This window comes from Mytilus trossulus, unplaced genomic scaffold, assembly GCF_036588685.1.
Source record: "Mytilus trossulus isolate FHL-02 unplaced genomic scaffold, PNRI_Mtr1.1.1.hap1 h1tg000586l__unscaffolded, whole genome shotgun sequence".
In the NCBI taxonomy this organism is placed as follows: Eukaryota; Metazoa; Mollusca; class Bivalvia; order Mytilida; family Mytilidae; genus Mytilus; species Mytilus trossulus.
Window position 1 is genome coordinate 14,814 of NW_026963414.1, and position 20,957 is coordinate 35,770.

At 36.0% G+C, this 20,957-nt stretch overlaps 8 protein-coding genes and 16 non-coding genes across 24 annotated transcripts; all 24 read left to right on the top strand.

Annotated features, from left to right (window-relative positions):
* Positions 1-794: 794 nt before the first annotated feature.
* On the top strand, positions 795-1,391 carry LOC134702643 (histone H1-delta-like). Its single transcript, XM_063563397.1, has one exon. The coding sequence runs from the start codon at positions 795-797 to the stop codon at positions 1,389-1,391; it is 597 nt and encodes a 198-aa protein (XP_063419467.1).
* A 336-nt stretch (positions 1,392-1,727) lies between these two features.
* On the top strand, positions 1,728-1,846 carry LOC134702660 (5S ribosomal RNA). Its single transcript, XR_010104472.1, has one exon. It is a non-coding gene; the product is annotated as a 5S ribosomal RNA (ribosomal RNA).
* Positions 1,847-1,990: 144 nt separating this feature from the next.
* Positions 1,991-2,109, top strand: LOC134702661 (5S ribosomal RNA). Its single transcript, XR_010104473.1, has one exon. It is a non-coding gene; the product is annotated as a 5S ribosomal RNA (ribosomal RNA).
* A 1,045-nt stretch (positions 2,110-3,154) lies between these two features.
* LOC134702639 (histone H1-delta-like) lies at positions 3,155-3,751 on the top strand. Its single transcript, XM_063563393.1, has one exon. It carries the CDS (start codon positions 3,155-3,157, stop codon positions 3,749-3,751), a length of 597 nt encoding a protein of 198 aa, XP_063419463.1.
* Positions 3,752-4,087: 336 nt separating this feature from the next.
* LOC134702663 (5S ribosomal RNA) lies at positions 4,088-4,206 on the top strand. Its single transcript, XR_010104475.1, has one exon. It is a non-coding gene; the product is annotated as a 5S ribosomal RNA (ribosomal RNA).
* A 144-nt stretch (positions 4,207-4,350) lies between these two features.
* Positions 4,351-4,469, top strand: LOC134702665 (5S ribosomal RNA). Its single transcript, XR_010104476.1, has one exon. It is a non-coding gene; the product is annotated as a 5S ribosomal RNA (ribosomal RNA).
* Positions 4,470-5,514: 1,045 nt separating this feature from the next.
* Positions 5,515-6,111, top strand: LOC134702636 (histone H1-delta-like). The gene has a single exon (XM_063563391.1). It carries the CDS (start codon positions 5,515-5,517, stop codon positions 6,109-6,111), a length of 597 nt encoding a protein of 198 aa, XP_063419461.1.
* Positions 6,112-6,447: 336 nt separating this feature from the next.
* Positions 6,448-6,566, top strand: LOC134702666 (5S ribosomal RNA). Its single transcript, XR_010104477.1, has one exon. It is a non-coding gene; the product is annotated as a 5S ribosomal RNA (ribosomal RNA).
* Positions 6,567-6,710: 144 nt separating this feature from the next.
* Positions 6,711-6,829, top strand: LOC134702667 (5S ribosomal RNA). Its single transcript, XR_010104478.1, has one exon. It is a non-coding gene; the product is annotated as a 5S ribosomal RNA (ribosomal RNA).
* A 1,541-nt stretch (positions 6,830-8,370) lies between these two features.
* Positions 8,371-8,967, top strand: LOC134702635 (histone H1-delta-like). The gene has a single exon (XM_063563390.1). It carries the CDS (start codon positions 8,371-8,373, stop codon positions 8,965-8,967), a length of 597 nt encoding a protein of 198 aa, XP_063419460.1.
* Positions 8,968-9,303: 336 nt separating this feature from the next.
* On the top strand, positions 9,304-9,422 carry LOC134702668 (5S ribosomal RNA). Its single transcript, XR_010104479.1, has one exon. It is a non-coding gene; the product is annotated as a 5S ribosomal RNA (ribosomal RNA).
* Positions 9,423-9,566: 144 nt separating this feature from the next.
* LOC134702669 (5S ribosomal RNA) lies at positions 9,567-9,685 on the top strand. The gene has a single exon (XR_010104480.1). It is a non-coding gene; the product is annotated as a 5S ribosomal RNA (ribosomal RNA).
* Positions 9,686-10,730: 1,045 nt separating this feature from the next.
* On the top strand, positions 10,731-11,327 carry LOC134702640 (histone H1-delta-like). The gene has a single exon (XM_063563394.1). It carries the CDS (start codon positions 10,731-10,733, stop codon positions 11,325-11,327), a length of 597 nt encoding a protein of 198 aa, XP_063419464.1.
* Positions 11,328-11,663: 336 nt separating this feature from the next.
* LOC134702670 (5S ribosomal RNA) lies at positions 11,664-11,782 on the top strand. Its single transcript, XR_010104482.1, has one exon. It is a non-coding gene; the product is annotated as a 5S ribosomal RNA (ribosomal RNA).
* A 144-nt stretch (positions 11,783-11,926) lies between these two features.
* LOC134702671 (5S ribosomal RNA) lies at positions 11,927-12,045 on the top strand. Its single transcript, XR_010104483.1, has one exon. It is a non-coding gene; the product is annotated as a 5S ribosomal RNA (ribosomal RNA).
* Positions 12,046-13,091: 1,046 nt separating this feature from the next.
* LOC134702641 (histone H1-delta-like) lies at positions 13,092-13,688 on the top strand. The gene has a single exon (XM_063563395.1). It carries the CDS (start codon positions 13,092-13,094, stop codon positions 13,686-13,688), a length of 597 nt encoding a protein of 198 aa, XP_063419465.1.
* A 336-nt stretch (positions 13,689-14,024) lies between these two features.
* LOC134702672 (5S ribosomal RNA) lies at positions 14,025-14,143 on the top strand. Its single transcript, XR_010104484.1, has one exon. It is a non-coding gene; the product is annotated as a 5S ribosomal RNA (ribosomal RNA).
* A 144-nt stretch (positions 14,144-14,287) lies between these two features.
* Positions 14,288-14,406, top strand: LOC134702673 (5S ribosomal RNA). Its single transcript, XR_010104485.1, has one exon. It is a non-coding gene; the product is annotated as a 5S ribosomal RNA (ribosomal RNA).
* Positions 14,407-15,451: 1,045 nt separating this feature from the next.
* On the top strand, positions 15,452-16,048 carry LOC134702642 (histone H1-delta-like). The gene has a single exon (XM_063563396.1). It carries the CDS (start codon positions 15,452-15,454, stop codon positions 16,046-16,048), a length of 597 nt encoding a protein of 198 aa, XP_063419466.1.
* Positions 16,049-16,384: 336 nt separating this feature from the next.
* LOC134702676 (5S ribosomal RNA) lies at positions 16,385-16,503 on the top strand. Its single transcript, XR_010104487.1, has one exon. It is a non-coding gene; the product is annotated as a 5S ribosomal RNA (ribosomal RNA).
* Positions 16,504-16,647: 144 nt separating this feature from the next.
* On the top strand, positions 16,648-16,766 carry LOC134702677 (5S ribosomal RNA). The gene has a single exon (XR_010104488.1). It is a non-coding gene; the product is annotated as a 5S ribosomal RNA (ribosomal RNA).
* A 1,045-nt stretch (positions 16,767-17,811) lies between these two features.
* LOC134702638 (histone H1-delta-like) lies at positions 17,812-18,408 on the top strand. Its single transcript, XM_063563392.1, has one exon. The coding sequence runs from the start codon at positions 17,812-17,814 to the stop codon at positions 18,406-18,408; it is 597 nt and encodes a 198-aa protein (XP_063419462.1).
* A 336-nt stretch (positions 18,409-18,744) lies between these two features.
* On the top strand, positions 18,745-18,863 carry LOC134702678 (5S ribosomal RNA). The gene has a single exon (XR_010104489.1). It is a non-coding gene; the product is annotated as a 5S ribosomal RNA (ribosomal RNA).
* Positions 18,864-19,007: 144 nt separating this feature from the next.
* LOC134702679 (5S ribosomal RNA) lies at positions 19,008-19,126 on the top strand. Its single transcript, XR_010104490.1, has one exon. It is a non-coding gene; the product is annotated as a 5S ribosomal RNA (ribosomal RNA).
* The last annotated feature ends 1,831 nt before the right edge of the window (positions 19,127-20,957 follow it).

Consider the following 20,957-nt stretch of genomic DNA (forward strand, 5'->3'; position numbering starts at 1 on the left):
TTTTTTTTTTAAATTAGGTCTTTGAAAGGTCGTCTGTGATCATATGGTATCCGCCATTTGTCGTCATTTGAAATCGCCTCTTTCTTTTTGACCAGGGCTTATATGATTCACATTTTTTTCTAAAAGGATTCTAATTAGCAAAAATTCATTATAGCAAAAACAAATAATAAACAATAAATAATAATTATAGTTTGTAAAGTTCCAGTAAAAACTTCGAATATTTGAAACGTCTTTCATCTCGGTCAAGGAAGTCCCGGTTTCGAAGTTTGCCATCTTTGTGTGCTTTCATATCGAAGGCAAAATCTAAATTTCTGGGAAGTCTCTTTATTTCTGTGTATATCTGAAAGCAAAAACATATAAAGAAATGATTTTACTACAAATTCATATCATTTTTACGGCACAATCTAGTTTTTGTGAAATAATACAACACGTTTTCTGATGAAGAATCGCACGAGTGAAATTGACAAGTTGTACATTAATCGTAAATATTTCTTCACTCGTGGTATCTTGTTTAATTCTTATGACATATTCTGAAAGATAAATTCCTGCTGAAAATTTTCGTGTATCATTTATATAACAAAAAGTACAATTTATTTGAAACAAATGATTAAAACTTGTCGAACAAGCACACAGATTTTCTTGTCGATCTGTTTGAATTAGATTGTCATGAAAGTTTAAGGGTGCTCTCGTCGAGGTCCGCGTTAGTTTGATAATTACACACTGTCAGTGATTTTTGCATATCATTGTAATCTGTCGTTCATTCGCACACATCGTTCAACAACCAAAGCCGCAAAATGTCTGACGCACCAGCACCAGTAGTAAAGACCCCAGCTAAGTCACCAAAGAAGAAAGCTGCAGCTAAACCAAAGAAAGTAGCTACTCATCCAAAATACAGCGAGATGGTCGGAAAGGCTATATCTGCTTTGAAAGAGCGTGGAGGCTCCAGCCGTCAAGCCATCCTCAAGTATATCTTAGCAAACTTCAGCGTTGGTAGCGATGCAAAAACAGTCAACACTCACTTGAAGTTAGCTCTGAAATCAGGAGTGAAGAGCAATAGCTTGAAACAGTCGAAGGGTACCGGCGCTTCTGGAAGCTTTAAGATTGGGGAAGTAGCTAAACCAGCTAAGAAACCAGCAAAGAAAGTAGTTAAACCTAAAGCAGCCAAGCCAAAGAAGGCAAAGACACCTACCAAAAAGACTGCCGCAAAGAAACCTGCAGCAAAGAAACCAGCAGGTGAAAAGAAAGCAGCTAAACCAAAAGCAAAGAAGCCAGCTGCAAAGAAACCTGCTGCAAAACCTGCTGCCAAATCTGCAAAGAAAGCCACAAAATCTCCCAAGAAGACAAAGGCTGCAGCTAAACCAAAGAAGGCAAAGACACCAAAGAAGAAGTAAATGAAGGAAGCATGATGCTTTTAAAGCTTAAACAGCCCTTTTAAGGGCTACCAAAATTTTTCAAAAAGAATCTGAAATTGTTGCATGGTATTAGTCACAAATAAAATATAAAGCTTGTCCCATTTTCTAAATCTCTCTTTCTTCTCTGCAATTTATTTCTATTATAAAGTCCATGTGAACTTGCTAAGTTTTACTATCTTCCCCTCTGGATCGTGCAGTAAATATTTAGTTTTGCTTCTATCTTAAACCTGAAAAAAATCTTTTTTATACAAATTCTTGATCTGTTCAAAATTGCTACTTCCTAACTTTATATATCAAAAATTTTAACACTTCTGTGTCTACGACCATATCACGTTGAAAACACCGGTTCTCGTCCGATCACCGAAGTTAAGCAACGTCGAGCCCGGTTAGTACTTGGATGGGTGACCGCCTGGGAATACCGGGTGTTGTAGACATTTTTTTGTGTTCTTATAATTTTGCATTTCTATCAAACATATAATTAATGTAAAGTTTTGCTTCTCAAAAAAATTATTATATATAAATGTTTGTCAAAAATGCTACTACCCAACCTTATATATCAAAAAATTTAACACTTCTGTGTCTACGACCATATCACGTTGAAAACACCGGTTCTCGTCCGATCACCGAAGTTAAGCAACGTCGAGCCCGGTTAGTACTTGGATGGGTGACCGCCTGGGAATACCGGGTGTTGTAGACATTTTTTTTACGTATAATTTTGTATTCCTACCAAACATAATGGTTCAATATTTTTTTTACTAATTTATTTGGATGTAATATTCAATGTATTTAGCTATCGAATGAAGAAAACAGAAAATAAATCATTCATAAATTTATTTGGTTTTCAATACCCATCTGCATGTTGAAATATTTTTAAGTGAAATACATGCACGTCAAGTTATATACACTTGAGAATTCCACTCCTTCCACATGCATGTGGCTATATATATATTTTTTTTTTAAATTAGGTCTTTGAAAGGTCGTCTGTGATCATATGGTATCCGCCATTTGTCGTCATTTGAAATCGCCTCTTTCTTTTTGACCAGGGCTTATATGATTCACATTTTTTTCTAAAAGGATTCTAATTAGCAAAAATTCATTATAGCAAAAACAAATAATAAACAATAAATAATAATTATAGTTTGTAAAGTTCCAGTAAAAACTTCGAATATTTGAAACGTCTTTCATCTCGGTCAAGGAAGTCCCGGTTTCGAAGTTTGCCATCTTTGTGTGCTTTCATATCGAAGGCAAAATCTAAATTTCTGGGAAGTCTCTTTATTTCTGTGTATATCTGAAAGCAAAAACATATAAAGAAATGATTTTACTACAAATTCATATCATTTTTACGGCACAATCTAGTTTTTGTGAAATAATACAACACGTTTTCTGATGAAGAATCGCACGAGTGAAATTGACAAGTTGTACATTAATCGTAAATATTTCTTCACTCGTGGTATCTTGTTTAATTCTTATGACATATTCTGAAAGATAAATTCCTGCTGAAAATTTTCGTGTATCATTTATATAACAAAAAGTACAATTTATTTGAAACAAATGATTAAAACTTGTCGAACAAGCACACAGATTTTCTTGTCGATCTGTTTGAATTAGATTGTCATGAAAGTTTAAGGGTGCTCTCGTCGAGGTCCGCGTTAGTTTGATAATTACACACTGTCAGTGATTTTTGCATATCATTGTAATCTGTCGTTCATTCGCACACATCGTTCAACAACCAAAGCCGCAAAATGTCTGACGCACCAGCACCAGTAGTAAAGACCCCAGCTAAGTCACCAAAGAAGAAAGCTGCAGCTAAACCAAAGAAAGTAGCTACTCATCCAAAATACAGCGAGATGGTCGGAAAGGCTATATCTGCTTTGAAAGAGCGTGGAGGCTCCAGCCGTCAAGCCATCCTCAAGTATATCTTAGCAAACTTCAGCGTTGGTAGCGATGCAAAAACAGTCAACACTCACTTGAAGTTAGCTCTGAAATCAGGAGTGAAGAGCAATAGCTTGAAACAGTCGAAGGGTACCGGCGCTTCTGGAAGCTTTAAGATTGGGGAAGTAGCTAAACCAGCTAAGAAACCAGCAAAGAAAGTAGTTAAACCTAAAGCAGCCAAGCCAAAGAAGGCAAAGACACCTACCAAAAAGACTGCCGCAAAGAAACCTGCAGCAAAGAAACCAGCAGGTGAAAAGAAAGCAGCTAAACCAAAAGCAAAGAAGCCAGCTGCAAAGAAACCTGCTGCAAAACCTGCTGCCAAATCTGCAAAGAAAGCCACAAAATCTCCCAAGAAGACAAAGGCTGCAGCTAAACCAAAGAAGGCAAAGACACCAAAGAAGAAGTAAATGAAGGAAGCATGATGCTTTTAAAGCTTAAACAGCCCTTTTAAGGGCTACCAAAATTTTTCAAAAAGAATCTGAAATTGTTGCATGGTATTAGTCACAAATAAAATATAAAGCTTGTCCCATTTTCTAAATCTCTCTTTCTTCTCTGCAATTTATTTCTATTATAAAGTCCATGTGAACTTGCTAAGTTTTACTATCTTCCCCTCTGGATCGTGCAGTAAATATTTAGTTTTGCTTCTATCTTAAACCTGAAAAAAATCTTTTTTATACAAATTCTTGATCTGTTCAAAATTGCTACTTCCTAACTTTATATATCAAAAATTTTAACACTTCTGTGTCTACGACCATATCACGTTGAAAACACCGGTTCTCGTCCGATCACCGAAGTTAAGCAACGTCGAGCCCGGTTAGTACTTGGATGGGTGACCGCCTGGGAATACCGGGTGTTGTAGACATTTTTTTGTGTTCTTATAATTTTGCATTTCTATCAAACATATAATTAATGTAAAGTTTTGCTTCTCAAAAAAATTATTATATATAAATGTTTGTCAAAAATGCTACTACCCAACCTTATATATCAAAAAATTTAACACTTCTGTGTCTACGACCATATCACGTTGAAAACACCGGTTCTCGTCCGATCACCGAAGTTAAGCAACGTCGAGCCCGGTTAGTACTTGGATGGGTGACCGCCTGGGAATACCGGGTGTTGTAGACATTTTTTTTACGTATAATTTTGTATTCCTACCAAACATAATGGTTCAATATTTTTTTTACTAATTTATTTGGATGTAATATTCAATGTATTTAGCTATCGAATGAAGAAAACAGAAAATAAATCATTCATAAATTTATTTGGTTTTCAATACCCATCTGCATGTTGAAATATTTTTAAGTGAAATACATGCACGTCAAGTTATATACACTTGAGAATTCCACTCCTTCCACATGCATGTGGCTATATATATATTTTTTTTTTAAATTAGGTCTTTGAAAGGTCGTCTGTGATCATATGGTATCCGCCATTTGTCGTCATTTGAAATCGCCTCTTTCTTTTTGACCAGGGCTTATATGATTCACATTTTTTTCTAAAAGGATTCTAATTAGCAAAAATTCATTATAGCAAAAACAAATAATAAACAATAAATAATAATTATAGTTTGTAAAGTTCCAGTAAAAACTTCGAATATTTGAAACGTCTTTCATCTCGGTCAAGGAAGTCCCGGTTTCGAAGTTTGCCATCTTTGTGTGCTTTCATATCGAAGGCAAAATCTAAATTTCTGGGAAGTCTCTTTATTTCTGTGTATATCTGAAAGCAAAAACATATAAAGAAATGATTTTACTACAAATTCATATCATTTTTACGGCACAATCTAGTTTTTGTGAAATAATACAACACGTTTTCTGATGAAGAATCGCACGAGTGAAATTGACAAGTTGTACATTAATCGTAAATATTTCTTCACTCGTGGTATCTTGTTTAATTCTTATGACATATTCTGAAAGATAAATTCCTGCTGAAAATTTTCGTGTATCATTTATATAACAAAAAGTACAATTTATTTGAAACAAATGATTAAAACTTGTCGAACAAGCACACAGATTTTCTTGTCGATCTGTTTGAATTAGATTGTCATGAAAGTTTAAGGGTGCTCTCGTCGAGGTCCGCGTTAGTTTGATAATTACACACTGTCAGTGATTTTTGCATATCATTGTAATCTGTCGTTCATTCGCACACATCGTTCAACAACCAAAGCCGCAAAATGTCTGACGCACCAGCACCAGTAGTAAAGACCCCAGCTAAGTCACCAAAGAAGAAAGCTGCAGCTAAACCAAAGAAAGTAGCTACTCATCCAAAATACAGCGAGATGGTCGGAAAGGCTATATCTGCTTTGAAAGAGCGTGGAGGCTCCAGCCGTCAAGCCATCCTCAAGTATATCTTAGCAAACTTCAGCGTTGGTAGCGATGCAAAAACAGTCAACACTCACTTGAAGTTAGCTCTGAAATCAGGAGTGAAGAGCAATAGCTTGAAACAGTCGAAGGGTACCGGCGCTTCTGGAAGCTTTAAGATTGGGGAAGTAGCTAAACCAGCTAAGAAACCAGCAAAGAAAGTAGTTAAACCTAAAGCAGCCAAGCCAAAGAAGGCAAAGACACCTACCAAAAAGACTGCCGCAAAGAAACCTGCAGCAAAGAAACCAGCAGGTGAAAAGAAAGCAGCTAAACCAAAAGCAAAGAAGCCAGCTGCAAAGAAACCTGCTGCAAAACCTGCTGCCAAATCTGCAAAGAAAGCCACAAAATCTCCCAAGAAGACAAAGGCTGCAGCTAAACCAAAGAAGGCAAAGACACCAAAGAAGAAGTAAATGAAGGAAGCATGATGCTTTTAAAGCTTAAACAGCCCTTTTAAGGGCTACCAAAATTTTTCAAAAAGAATCTGAAATTGTTGCATGGTATTAGTCACAAATAAAATATAAAGCTTGTCCCATTTTCTAAATCTCTCTTTCTTCTCTGCAATTTATTTCTATTATAAAGTCCATGTGAACTTGCTAAGTTTTACTATCTTCCCCTCTGGATCGTGCAGTAAATATTTAGTTTTGCTTCTATCTTAAACCTGAAAAAAATCTTTTTTATACAAATTCTTGATCTGTTCAAAATTGCTACTTCCTAACTTTATATATCAAAAATTTTAACACTTCTGTGTCTACGACCATATCACGTTGAAAACACCGGTTCTCGTCCGATCACCGAAGTTAAGCAACGTCGAGCCCGGTTAGTACTTGGATGGGTGACCGCCTGGGAATACCGGGTGTTGTAGACATTTTTTTGTGTTCTTATAATTTTGCATTTCTATCAAACATATAATTAATGTAAAGTTTTGCTTCTCAAAAAAATTATTATATATAAATGTTTGTCAAAAATGCTACTACCCAACCTTATATATCAAAAAATTTAACACTTCTGTGTCTACGACCATATCACGTTGAAAACACCGGTTCTCGTCCGATCACCGAAGTTAAGCAACGTCGAGCCCGGTTAGTACTTGGATGGGTGACCGCCTGGGAATACCGGGTGTTGTAGACATTTTTTTTACGTATAATTTTGTATTCCTACCAAACATAATGGTTCAATATTTTTTTTACTAATTTATTTGGATGTAATATTCAATGTATTTAGCTATCGAATGAAGAAAACAGAAAATAAATCATTCATAAATTTATTTGGTTTTCAATACCCATCTGCATGTTGAAATATTTTTAAGTGAAATACATGCACGTCAAGTTATATACACTTGAGAATTCCACTCCTTCCACATGCATGTGGCTATATATATATTTTTTTTTTAAATTAGGTCTTTGAAAGGTCGTCTGTGATCATATGGTATCCGCCATTTGTCGTCATTTGAAATCGCCTCTTTCTTTTTGACCAGGGCTTATATGATTCACATTTTTTTCTAAAAGGATTCTAATTAGCAAAAATTCATTATAGCAAAAACAAATAATAAACAATAAATAATAATTATAGTTTGTAAAGTTCCAGTAAAAACTTCGAATATTTGAAACGTCTTTCATCTCGGTCAAGGAAGTCCCGGTTTCGAAGTTTGCCATCTTTGTGTGCTTTCATATCGAAGGCAAAATCTAAATTTCTGGGAAGTCTCTTTATTTCTGTGTATATCTGAAAGCAAAAACATATAAAGAAATGATTTTACTACAAATTCATATCATTTTTACGGCACAATCTAGTTTTTGTGAAATAATACAACACGTTTTCTGATGAAGAATCGCACGAGTGAAATTGACAAGTTGTACATTAATCGTAAATATTTCTTCACTCGTGGTATCTTGTTTAATTCTTATGACATATTCTGAAAGATAAATTCCTGCTGAAAATTTTCGTGTATCATTTATATAACAAAAAGTACAATTTATTTGAAACAAATGATTAAAACTTGTCGAACAAGCACACAGATTTTCTTGTCGATCTGTTTGAATTAGATTGTCATCAGCTCTCCTTTACCCGCTATCTTCGATGAGGGTTTATTGCTAGATGGTCAACGACATACTACTAAGATGACAGAAACCAATCCATGCCGTACAGAGAGACGTAGTAGTTGGCGTACCCGCGTTAACATGCCTCCAAAACCATTGTCTATTATGGGGAGTGTCATGCCGATTAACGTCCGAGGGCTGTATCCTAGGCTGTTGGGTGATACGACCTTCATTTTCCTGCCTCACGGCTTGGGTCCTGATAACGCTTCCTGTCATCTTTAGAACTACGTCCACGATTCATCTACCAGTACTCCATCATCGAGGCTAGCGGGCTGCCAAGCTGACCAAACTGGCCCTGAAAGCAGCCGTTGTGAAGAAGTAAAATCCAAAATAGTCAACAAACCAAAAACAACTCACCAAAACCAAGATGGCGGCCTCCATTCGGCGTCCTTTGCTACCCGTTCCTGACCCACGGCACAAAATATTTAAATGCTCACCAATCGTCTTCGGGCACCGAGCCGACCGTGCGAGGGCTGAAAAGCCAGTCAAGGTCGTTAAACACTTCCATATATATTTTGCATATCATTGTAATCTGTCGTTCATTCGCACACATCGTTCAACAACCAAAGCCGCAAAATGTCTGACGCACCAGCACCAGTAGTAAAGACCCCAGCTAAGTCACCAAAGAAGAAAGCTGCAGCTAAACCAAAGAAAGTAGCTACTCATCCAAAATACAGCGAGATGGTCGGAAAGGCTATATCTGCTTTGAAAGAGCGTGGAGGCTCCAGCCGTCAAGCCATCCTCAAGTATATCTTAGCAAACTTCAGCGTTGGTAGCGATGCAAAAACAGTCAACACTCACTTGAAGTTAGCTCTGAAATCAGGAGTGAAGAGCAATAGCTTGAAACAGTCGAAGGGTACCGGCGCTTCTGGAAGCTTTAAGATTGGGGAAGTAGCTAAACCAGCTAAGAAACCAGCAAAGAAAGTAGTTAAACCTAAAGCAGCCAAGCCAAAGAAGGCAAAGACACCTACCAAAAAGACTGCCGCAAAGAAACCTGCAGCAAAGAAACCAGCAGGTGAAAAGAAAGCAGCTAAACCAAAAGCAAAGAAGCCAGCTGCAAAGAAACCTGCTGCAAAACCTGCTGCCAAATCTGCAAAGAAAGCCACAAAATCTCCCAAGAAGACAAAGGCTGCAGCTAAACCAAAGAAGGCAAAGACACCAAAGAAGAAGTAAATGAAGGAAGCATGATGCTTTTAAAGCTTAAACAGCCCTTTTAAGGGCTACCAAAATTTTTCAAAAAGAATCTGAAATTGTTGCATGGTATTAGTCACAAATAAAATATAAAGCTTGTCCCATTTTCTAAATCTCTCTTTCTTCTCTGCAATTTATTTCTATTATAAAGTCCATGTGAACTTGCTAAGTTTTACTATCTTCCCCTCTGGATCGTGCAGTAAATATTTAGTTTTGCTTCTATCTTAAACCTGAAAAAAATCTTTTTTATACAAATTCTTGATCTGTTCAAAATTGCTACTTCCTAACTTTATATATCAAAAATTTTAACACTTCTGTGTCTACGACCATATCACGTTGAAAACACCGGTTCTCGTCCGATCACCGAAGTTAAGCAACGTCGAGCCCGGTTAGTACTTGGATGGGTGACCGCCTGGGAATACCGGGTGTTGTAGACATTTTTTTGTGTTCTTATAATTTTGCATTTCTATCAAACATATAATTAATGTAAAGTTTTGCTTCTCAAAAAAATTATTATATATAAATGTTTGTCAAAAATGCTACTACCCAACCTTATATATCAAAAAATTTAACACTTCTGTGTCTACGACCATATCACGTTGAAAACACCGGTTCTCGTCCGATCACCGAAGTTAAGCAACGTCGAGCCCGGTTAGTACTTGGATGGGTGACCGCCTGGGAATACCGGGTGTTGTAGACATTTTTTTTACGTATAATTTTGTATTCCTACCAAACATAATGGTTCAATATTTTTTTTACTAATTTATTTGGATGTAATATTCAATGTATTTAGCTATCGAATGAAGAAAACAGAAAATAAATCATTCATAAATTTATTTGGTTTTCAATACCCATCTGCATGTTGAAATATTTTTAAGTGAAATACATGCACGTCAAGTTATATACACTTGAGAATTCCACTCCTTCCACATGCATGTGGCTATATATATATTTTTTTTTTAAATTAGGTCTTTGAAAGGTCGTCTGTGATCATATGGTATCCGCCATTTGTCGTCATTTGAAATCGCCTCTTTCTTTTTGACCAGGGCTTATATGATTCACATTTTTTTCTAAAAGGATTCTAATTAGCAAAAATTCATTATAGCAAAAACAAATAATAAACAATAAATAATAATTATAGTTTGTAAAGTTCCAGTAAAAACTTCGAATATTTGAAACGTCTTTCATCTCGGTCAAGGAAGTCCCGGTTTCGAAGTTTGCCATCTTTGTGTGCTTTCATATCGAAGGCAAAATCTAAATTTCTGGGAAGTCTCTTTATTTCTGTGTATATCTGAAAGCAAAAACATATAAAGAAATGATTTTACTACAAATTCATATCATTTTTACGGCACAATCTAGTTTTTGTGAAATAATACAACACGTTTTCTGATGAAGAATCGCACGAGTGAAATTGACAAGTTGTACATTAATCGTAAATATTTCTTCACTCGTGGTATCTTGTTTAATTCTTATGACATATTCTGAAAGATAAATTCCTGCTGAAAATTTTCGTGTATCATTTATATAACAAAAAGTACAATTTATTTGAAACAAATGATTAAAACTTGTCGAACAAGCACACAGATTTTCTTGTCGATCTGTTTGAATTAGATTGTCATGAAAGTTTAAGGGTGCTCTCGTCGAGGTCCGCGTTAGTTTGATAATTACACACTGTCAGTGATTTTTGCATATCATTGTAATCTGTCGTTCATTCGCACACATCGTTCAACAACCAAAGCCGCAAAATGTCTGACGCACCAGCACCAGTAGTAAAGACCCCAGCTAAGTCACCAAAGAAGAAAGCTGCAGCTAAACCAAAGAAAGTAGCTACTCATCCAAAATACAGCGAGATGGTCGGAAAGGCTATATCTGCTTTGAAAGAGCGTGGAGGCTCCAGCCGTCAAGCCATCCTCAAGTATATCTTAGCAAACTTCAGCGTTGGTAGCGATGCAAAAACAGTCAACACTCACTTGAAGTTAGCTCTGAAATCAGGAGTGAAGAGCAATAGCTTGAAACAGTCGAAGGGTACCGGCGCTTCTGGAAGCTTTAAGATTGGGGAAGTAGCTAAACCAGCTAAGAAACCAGCAAAGAAAGTAGTTAAACCTAAAGCAGCCAAGCCAAAGAAGGCAAAGACACCTACCAAAAAGACTGCCGCAAAGAAACCTGCAGCAAAGAAACCAGCAGGTGAAAAGAAAGCAGCTAAACCAAAAGCAAAGAAGCCAGCTGCAAAGAAACCTGCTGCAAAACCTGCTGCCAAATCTGCAAAGAAAGCCACAAAATCTCCCAAGAAGACAAAGGCTGCAGCTAAACCAAAGAAGGCAAAGACACCAAAGAAGAAGTAAATGAAGGAAGCATGATGCTTTTAAAGCTTAAACAGCCCTTTTAAGGGCTACCAAAATTTTTCAAAAAGAATCTGAAATTGTTGCATGGTATTAGTCACAAATAAAATATAAAGCTTGTCCCATTTTCTAAATCTCTCTTTCTTCTCTGCAATTTATTTCTATTATAAAGTCCATGTGAACTTGCTAAGTTTTACTATCTTCCCCTCTGGATCGTGCAGTAAATATTTAGTTTTGCTTCTATCTTAAACCTGAAAAAAATCTTTTTTATACAAATTCTTGATCTGTTCAAAATTGCTACTTCCTAACTTTATATATCAAAAATTTTAACACTTCTGTGTCTACGACCATATCACGTTGAAAACACCGGTTCTCGTCCGATCACCGAAGTTAAGCAACGTCGAGCCCGGTTAGTACTTGGATGGGTGACCGCCTGGGAATACCGGGTGTTGTAGACATTTTTTTGTGTTCTTATAATTTTGCATTTCTATCAAACATATAATTAATGTAAAGTTTTGCTTCTCAAAAAAATTATTATATATAAATGTTTGTCAAAAATGCTACTACCCAACCTTATATATCAAAAAATTTAACACTTCTGTGTCTACGACCATATCACGTTGAAAACACCGGTTCTCGTCCGATCACCGAAGTTAAGCAACGTCGAGCCCGGTTAGTACTTGGATGGGTGACCGCCTGGGAATACCGGGTGTTGTAGACATTTTTTTTACGTATAATTTTGTATTCCTACCAAACATAATGGTTCAATATTTTTTTTACTAATTTATTTGGATGTAATATTCAATGTATTTAGCTATCGAATGAAGAAAACAGAAAATAAATCATTCATAAATTTATTTGGTTTTCAATACCCATCTGCATGTTGAAATATTTTTAAGTGAAATACATGCACGTCAAGTTATATACACTTGAGAATTCCACTCCTTCCACATGCATGTGGCTATATATATATATTTTTTTTTAAATTAGGTCTTTGAAAGGTCGTCTGTGATCATATGGTATCCGCCATTTGTCGTCATTTGAAATCGCCTCTTTCTTTTTGACCAGGGCTTATATGATTCACATTTTTTTCTAAAAGGATTCTAATTAGCAAAAATTCATTATAGCAAAAACAAATAATAAACAATAAATAATAATTATAGTTTGTAAAGTTCCAGTAAAAACTTCGAATATTTGAAACGTCTTTCATCTCGGTCAAGGAAGTCCCGGTTTCGAAGTTTGCCATCTTTGTGTGCTTTCATATCGAAGGCAAAATCTAAATTTCTGGGAAGTCTCTTTATTTCTGTGTATATCTGAAAGCAAAAACATATAAAGAAATGATTTTACTACAAATTCATATCATTTTTACGGCACAATCTAGTTTTTGTGAAATAATACAACACGTTTTCTGATGAAGAATCGCACGAGTGAAATTGACAAGTTGTACATTAATCGTAAATATTTCTTCACTCGTGGTATCTTGTTTAATTCTTATGACATATTCTGAAAGATAAATTCCTGCTGAAAATTTTCGTGTATCATTTATATAACAAAAAGTACAATTTATTTGAAACAAATGATTAAAACTTGTCGAACAAGCACACAGATTTTCTTGTCGATCTGTTTGAATTAGATTGTCATGAAAGTTTAAGGGTGCTCTCGTCGAGGTCCGCGTTAGTTTGATAATTACACACTGTCAGTGATTTTTGCATATCATTGTAATCTGTCGTTCATTCGCACACATCGTTCAACAACCAAAGCCGCAAAATGTCTGACGCACCAGCACCAGTAGTAAAGACCCCAGCTAAGTCACCAAAGAAGAAAGCTGCAGCTAAACCAAAGAAAGTAGCTACTCATCCAAAATACAGCGAGATGGTCGGAAAGGCTATATCTGCTTTGAAAGAGCGTGGAGGCTCCAGCCGTCAAGCCATCCTCAAGTATATCTTAGCAAACTTCAGCGTTGGTAGCGATGCAAAAACAGTCAACACTCACTTGAAGTTAGCTCTGAAATCAGGAGTGAAGAGCAATAGCTTGAAACAGTCGAAGGGTACCGGCGCTTCTGGAAGCTTTAAGATTGGGGAAGTAGCTAAACCAGCTAAGAAACCAGCAAAGAAAGTAGTTAAACCTAAAGCAGCCAAGCCAAAGAAGGCAAAGACACCTACCAAAAAGACTGCCGCAAAGAAACCTGCAGCAAAGAAACCAGCAGGTGAAAAGAAAGCAGCTAAACCAAAAGCAAAGAAGCCAGCTGCAAAGAAACCTGCTGCAAAACCTGCTGCCAAATCTGCAAAGAAAGCCACAAAATCTCCCAAGAAGACAAAGGCTGCAGCTAAACCAAAGAAGGCAAAGACACCAAAGAAGAAGTAAATGAAGGAAGCATGATGCTTTTAAAGCTTAAACAGCCCTTTTAAGGGCTACCAAAATTTTTCAAAAAGAATCTGAAATTGTTGCATGGTATTAGTCACAAATAAAATATAAAGCTTGTCCCATTTTCTAAATCTCTCTTTCTTCTCTGCAATTTATTTCTATTATAAAGTCCATGTGAACTTGCTAAGTTTTACTATCTTCCCCTCTGGATCGTGCAGTAAATATTTAGTTTTGCTTCTATCTTAAACCTGAAAAAAATCTTTTTTATACAAATTCTTGATCTGTTCAAAATTGCTACTTCCTAACTTTATATATCAAAAATTTTAACACTTCTGTGTCTACGACCATATCACGTTGAAAACACCGGTTCTCGTCCGATCACCGAAGTTAAGCAACGTCGAGCCCGGTTAGTACTTGGATGGGTGACCGCCTGGGAATACCGGGTGTTGTAGACATTTTTTTGTGTTCTTATAATTTTGCATTTCTATCAAACATATAATTAATGTAAAGTTTTGCTTCTCAAAAAAATTATTATATATAAATGTTTGTCAAAAATGCTACTACCCAACCTTATATATCAAAAAATTTAACACTTCTGTGTCTACGACCATATCACGTTGAAAACACCGGTTCTCGTCCGATCACCGAAGTTAAGCAACGTCGAGCCCGGTTAGTACTTGGATGGGTGACCGCCTGGGAATACCGGGTGTTGTAGACATTTTTTTTACGTATAATTTTGTATTCCTACCAAACATAATGGTTCAATATTTTTTTTACTAATTTATTTGGATGTAATATTCAATGTATTTAGCTATCGAATGAAGAAAACAGAAAATAAATCATTCATAAATTTATTTGGTTTTCAATACCCATCTGCATGTTGAAATATTTTTAAGTGAAATACATGCACGTCAAGTTATATACACTTGAGAATTCCACTCCTTCCACATGCATGTGGCTATATATATATTTTTTTTTTAAATTAGGTCTTTGAAAGGTCGTCTGTGATCATATGGTATCCGCCATTTGTCGTCATTTGAAATCGCCTCTTTCTTTTTGACCAGGGCTTATATGATTCACATTTTTTTCTAAAAGGATTCTAATTAGCAAAAATTCATTATAGCAAAAACAAATAATAAACAATAAATAATAATTATAGTTTGTAAAGTTCCAGTAAAAACTTCGAATATTTGAAACGTCTTTCATCTCGGTCAAGGAAGTCCCGGTTTCGAAGTTTGCCATCTTTGTGTGCTTTCATATCGAAGGCAAAATCTAAATTTCTGGGAAGTCTCTTTATTTCTGTGTATATCTGAAAGCAAAAACATATAAAGAAATGATTTTACTACAAATTCATATCATTTTTACGGCACAATCTAGTTTTTGTGAAATAATACAACACGTTTTCTGATGAAGAATCGCACGAGTGAAATTGACAAGTTGTACATTAATCGTAAATATTTCTTCACTCGTGGTATCTTGTTTAATTCTTATGACATATTCTGAAAGATAAATTCCTGCTGAAAATTTTCGTGTATCATTTATATAACAAAAAGTACAATTTATTTGAAACAAATGATTAAAACTTGTCGAACAAGCACACAGATTTTCTTGTCGATCTGTTTGAATTAGATTGTCATGAAAGTTTAAGGGTGCTCTCGTCGAGGTCCGCGTTAGTTTGATAATTACACACTGTCAGTGATTTTTGCATATCATTGTAATCTGTCGTTCATTCGCACACATCGTTCAACAACCAAAGCCGCAAAATGTCTGACGCACCAGCACCAGTAGTAAAGACCCCAGCTAAGTCACCAAAGAAGAAAGCTGCAGCTAAACCAAAGAAAGTAGCTACTCATCCAAAATACAGCGAGATGGTCGGAAAGGCTATATCTGCTTTGAAAGAGCGTGGAGGCTCCAGCCGTCAAGCCATCCTCAAGTATATCTTAGCAAACTTCAGCGTTGGTAGCGATGCAAAAACAGTCAACACTCACTTGAAGTTAGCTCTGAAATCAGGAGTGAAGAGCAATAGCTTGAAACAGTCGAAGGGTACCGGCGCTTCTGGAAGCTTTAAGATTGGGGAAGTAGCTAAACCAGCTAAGAAACCAGCAAAGAAAGTAGTTAAACCTAAAGCAGCCAAGCCAAAGAAGGCAAAGACACCTACCAAAAAGACTGCCGCAAAGAAACCTGCAGCAAAGAAACCAGCAGGTGAAAAGAAAGCAGCTAAACCAAAAGCAAAGAAGCCAGCTGCAAAGAAACCTGCTGCAAAACCTGCTGCCAAATCTGCAAAGAAAGCCACAAAATCTCCCAAGAAGACAAAGGCTGCAGCTAAACCAAAGAAGGCAAAGACACCAAAGAAGAAGTAAATGAAGGAAGCATGATGCTTTTAAAGCTTAAACAGCCCTTTTAAGGGCTACCAAAATTTTTCAAAAAGAATCTGAAATTGTTGCATGGTATTAGTCACAAATAAAATATAAAGCTTGTCCCATTTTCTAAATCTCTCTTTCTTCTCTGCAATTTATTTCTATTATAAAGTCCATGTGAACTTGCTAAGTTTTACTATCTTCCCCTCTGGATCGTGCAGTAAATATTTAGTTTTGCTTCTATCTTAAACCTGAAAAAAATCTTTTTTATACAAATTCTTGATCTGTTCAAAATTGCTACTTCCTAACTTTATATATCAAAAATTTTAACACTTCTGTGTCTACGACCATATCACGTTGAAAACACCGGTTCTCGTCCGATCACCGAAGTTAAGCAACGTCGAGCCCGGTTAGTACTTGGATGGGTGACCGCCTGGGAATACCGGGTGTTGTAGACATTTTTTTGTGTTCTTATAATTTTGCATTTCTATCAAACATATAATTAATGTAAAGTTTTGCTTCTCAAAAAAATTATTATATATAAATGTTTGTCAAAAATGCTACTACCCAACCTTATATATCAAAAAATTTAACACTTCTGTGTCTACGACCATATCACGTTGAAAACACCGGTTCTCGTCCGATCACCGAAGTTAAGCAACGTCGAGCCCGGTTAGTACTTGGATGGGTGACCGCCTGGGAATACCGGGTGTTGTAGACATTTTTTTTACGTATAATTTTGTATTCCTACCAAACATAATGGTTCAATATTTTTTTTACTAATTTATTTGGATGTAATATTCAATGTATTTAGCTATCGAATGAAGAAAACAGAAAATAAATCATTCATAAATTTATTTGGTTTTCAATACCCATCTGCATGTTGAAATATTTTTAAGTGAAATACATGCACGTCAAGTTATATACACTTGAGAATTCCACTCCTTCCACATGCATGTGGCTATATATATATTTTTTTTTTAAATTAGGTCTTTGAAAGGTCGTCTGTGATCATATGGTATCCGCCATTTGTCGTCATTTGAAATCGCCTCTTTCTTTTTGACCAGGGCTTATATGATTCACATTTTTTTCTAAAAGGATTCTAATTAGCAAAAATTCATTATAGCAAAAACAAATAATAAACAATAAATAATAATTATAGTTTGTAAAGTTCCAGTAAAAACTTCGAATATTTGAAACGTCTTTCATCTCGGTCAAGGAAGTCCCGGTTTCGAAGTTTGCCATCTTTGTGTGCTTTCATATCGAAGGCAAAATCTAAATTTCTGGGAAGTCTCTTTATTTCTGTGTATATCTGAAAGCAAAAACATATAAAGAAATGATTTTACTACAAATTCATATCATTTTTACGGCACAATCTAGTTTTTGTGAAATAATACAACACGTTTTCTGATGAAGAATCGCACGAGTGAAATTGACAAGTTGTACATTAATCGTAAATATTTCTTCACTCGTGGTATCTTGTTTAATTCTTATGACATATTCTGAAAGATAAATTCCTGCTGAAAATTTTCGTGTATCATTTATATAACAAAAAGTACAATTTATTTGAAACAAATGATTAAAACTTGTCGAACAAGCACACAGATTTTCTTGTCGATCTGTTTGAATTAGATTGTCATGAAAGTTTAAGGGTGCTCTCGTCGAGGTCCGCGTTAGTTTGATAATTACACACTGTCAGTGATTTTTGCATATCATTGTAATCTGTCGTTCATTCGCACACATCGTTCAACAACCAAAGCCGCAAAATGTCTGACGCACCAGCACCAGTAGTAAAGACCCCAGCTAAGTCACCAAAGAAGAAAGCTGCAGCTAAACCAAAGAAAGTAGCTACTCATCCAAAATACAGCGAGATGGTCGGAAAGGCTATATCTGCTTTGAAAGAGCGTGGAGGCTCCAGCCGTCAAGCCATCCTCAAGTATATCTTAGCAAACTTCAGCGTTGGTAGCGATGCAAAAACAGTCAACACTCACTTGAAGTTAGCTCTGAAATCAGGAGTGAAGAGCAATAGCTTGAAACAGTCGAAGGGTACCGGCGCTTCTGGAAGCTTTAAGATTGGGGAAGTAGCTAAACCAGCTAAGAAACCAGCAAAGAAAGTAGTTAAACCTAAAGCAGCCAAGCCAAAGAAGGCAAAGACACCTACCAAAAAGACTGCCGCAAAGAAACCTGCAGCAAAGAAACCAGCAGGTGAAAAGAAAGCAGCTAAACCAAAAGCAAAGAAGCCAGCTGCAAAGAAACCTGCTGCAAAACCTGCTGCCAAATCTGCAAAGAAAGCCACAAAATCTCCCAAGAAGACAAAGGCTGCAGCTAAACCAAAGAAGGCAAAGACACCAAAGAAGAAGTAAATGAAGGAAGCATGATGCTTTTAAAGCTTAAACAGCCCTTTTAAGGGCTACCAAAATTTTTCAAAAAGAATCTGAAATTGTTGCATGGTATTAGTCACAAATAAAATATAAAGCTTGTCCCATTTTCTAAATCTCTCTTTCTTCTCTGCAATTTATTTCTATTATAAAGTCCATGTGAACTTGCTAAGTTTTACTATCTTCCCCTCTGGATCGTGCAGTAAATATTTAGTTTTGCTTCTATCTTAAACCTGAAAAAAATCTTTTTTATACAAATTCTTGATCTGTTCAAAATTGCTACTTCCTAACTTTATATATCAAAAATTTTAACACTTCTGTGTCTACGACCATATCACGTTGAAAACACCGGTTCTCGTCCGATCACCGAAGTTAAGCAACGTCGAGCCCGGTTAGTACTTGGATGGGTGACCGCCTGGGAATACCGGGTGTTGTAGACATTTTTTTGTGTTCTTATAATTTTGCATTTCTATCAAACATATAATTAATGTAAAGTTTTGCTTCTCAAAAAAATTATTATATATAAATGTTTGTCAAAAATGCTACTACCCAACCTTATATATCAAAAAATTTAACACTTCTGTGTCTACGACCATATCACGTTGAAAACACCGGTTCTCGTCCGATCACCGAAGTTAAGCAACGTCGAGCCCGGTTAGTACTTGGATGGGTGACCGCCTGGGAATACCGGGTGTTGTAGACATTTTTTTTACGTATAATTTTGTATTCCTACCAAACATAATGGTTCAATATTTTTTTTACTAATTTATTTGGATGTAATATTCAATGTATTTAGCTATCGAATGAAGAAAACAGAAAATAAATCATTCATAAATTTATTTGGTTTTCAATACCCATCTGCATGTTGAAATATTTTTAAGTGAAATACATGCACGTCAAGTTATATACACTTGAGAATTCCACTCCTTCCACATGCATGTGGCTATATATATATTTTTTTTTTAAATTAGGTCTTTGAAAGGTCGTCTGTGATCATATGGTATCCGCCATTTGTCGTCATTTGAAATCGCCTCTTTCTTTTTGACCAGGGCTTATATGATTCACATTTTTTTCTAAAAGGATTCTAATTAGCAAAAATTCATTATAGCAAAAACAAATAATAAACAATAAATAATAATTATAGTTTGTAAAGTTCCAGTAAAAACTTCGAATATTTGAAACGTCTTTCATCTCGGTCAAGGAAGTCCCGGTTTCGAAGTTTGCCATCTTTGTGTGCTTTCATATCGAAGGCAAAATCTAAATTTCTGGGAAGTCTCTTTATTTCTGTGTATATCTGAAAGCAAAAACATATAAAGAAATGATTTTACTACAAATTCATATCATTTTTACGGCACAATCTAGTTTTTGTGAAATAATACAACACGTTTTCTGATGAAGAATCGCACGAGTGAAATTGACAAGTTGTACATTAATCGTAAATATTTCTTCACTCGTGGTATCTTGTTTAATTCTTATGACATATTCTGAAAGATAAATTCCTGCTGAAAATTTTCGTGTATCATTTATATAACAAAAAGTACAATTTATTTGAAACAAATGATTAAAACTTGTCGAACAAGCACACAGATTTTCTTGTCGATCTGTTTGAATTAGATTGTCATGAAAGTTTAAGGGTGCTCTCGTCGAGGTCCGCGTTAGTTTGATAATTACACACTGTCAGTGATTTTTGCATATCATTGTAATCTGTCGTTCATTCGCACACATCGTTCAACAACCAAAGCCGCAAAATGTCTGACGCACCAGCACCAGTAGTAAAGACCCCAGCTAAGTCACCAAAGAAGAAAGCTGCAGCTAAACCAAAGAAAGTAGCTACTCATCCAAAATACAGCGAGATGGTCGGAAAGGCTATATCTGCTTTGAAAGAGCGTGGAGGCTCCAGCCGTCAAGCCATCCTCAAGTATATCTTAGCAAACTTCAGCGTTGGTAGCGATGCAAAAAACAGTCAACACTCACTTGAAGTTAGCTCTGAAATCAGGAGTGAAGAGCAATAGCTTGAAACAGTCGAAGGGTACCGGCGCTTCTGGAAGCTTTAAGATTGGGGAAGTAGCTAAACCAGCTAAGAAACCAGCAAAGAAAGTAGTTAAACCTAAAGCAGCCAAGCCAAAGAAGGCAAAGACACCTACCAAAAAGACTGCCGCAAAGAAACCTGCAGCAAAGAAACCAGCAGGTGAAAAGAAAGCAGCTAAACCAAAAGCAAAGAAGCCAGCTGCAAAGAAACCTGCTGCAAAACCTGCTGCCAAATCTGCAAAGAAAGCCACAAAATCTCCCAAGAAGACAAAGGCTGCAGCTAAACCAAAGAAGGCAAAGACACCAAAGAAGAAGTAAATGAAGGAAGCATGATGCTTTTAAAGCTTAAACAGCCCTTTTAAGGGCTACCAAAATTTTCAAAAAGAATCTGAAATTGTTGCATGGTATTAGTCACAAATAAAATATAAAGCTTGTCCCATTTTCTAAATCTCTCTTTCTTCTCTGCAATTTATTTCTATTATAAAGTCCATGTGAACTTGCTAAGT

Coding starts and splice junctions, on each gene's coding strand:
- LOC134702636 (XM_063563391.1), top strand. CDS start 5,515: ATGTCTGACGCACCAGCACCAGTAGTAAAGACCCCAGCTAAGTCACCA.
- LOC134702635 (XM_063563390.1), top strand. CDS start 8,371: ATGTCTGACGCACCAGCACCAGTAGTAAAGACCCCAGCTAAGTCACCA.
- LOC134702642 (XM_063563396.1), top strand. CDS start 15,452: ATGTCTGACGCACCAGCACCAGTAGTAAAGACCCCAGCTAAGTCACCA.
- LOC134702641 (XM_063563395.1), top strand. CDS start 13,092: ATGTCTGACGCACCAGCACCAGTAGTAAAGACCCCAGCTAAGTCACCA.
- LOC134702639 (XM_063563393.1), top strand. CDS start 3,155: ATGTCTGACGCACCAGCACCAGTAGTAAAGACCCCAGCTAAGTCACCA.
- LOC134702643 (XM_063563397.1), top strand. CDS start 795: ATGTCTGACGCACCAGCACCAGTAGTAAAGACCCCAGCTAAGTCACCA.
- LOC134702640 (XM_063563394.1), top strand. CDS start 10,731: ATGTCTGACGCACCAGCACCAGTAGTAAAGACCCCAGCTAAGTCACCA.
- LOC134702638 (XM_063563392.1), top strand. CDS start 17,812: ATGTCTGACGCACCAGCACCAGTAGTAAAGACCCCAGCTAAGTCACCA.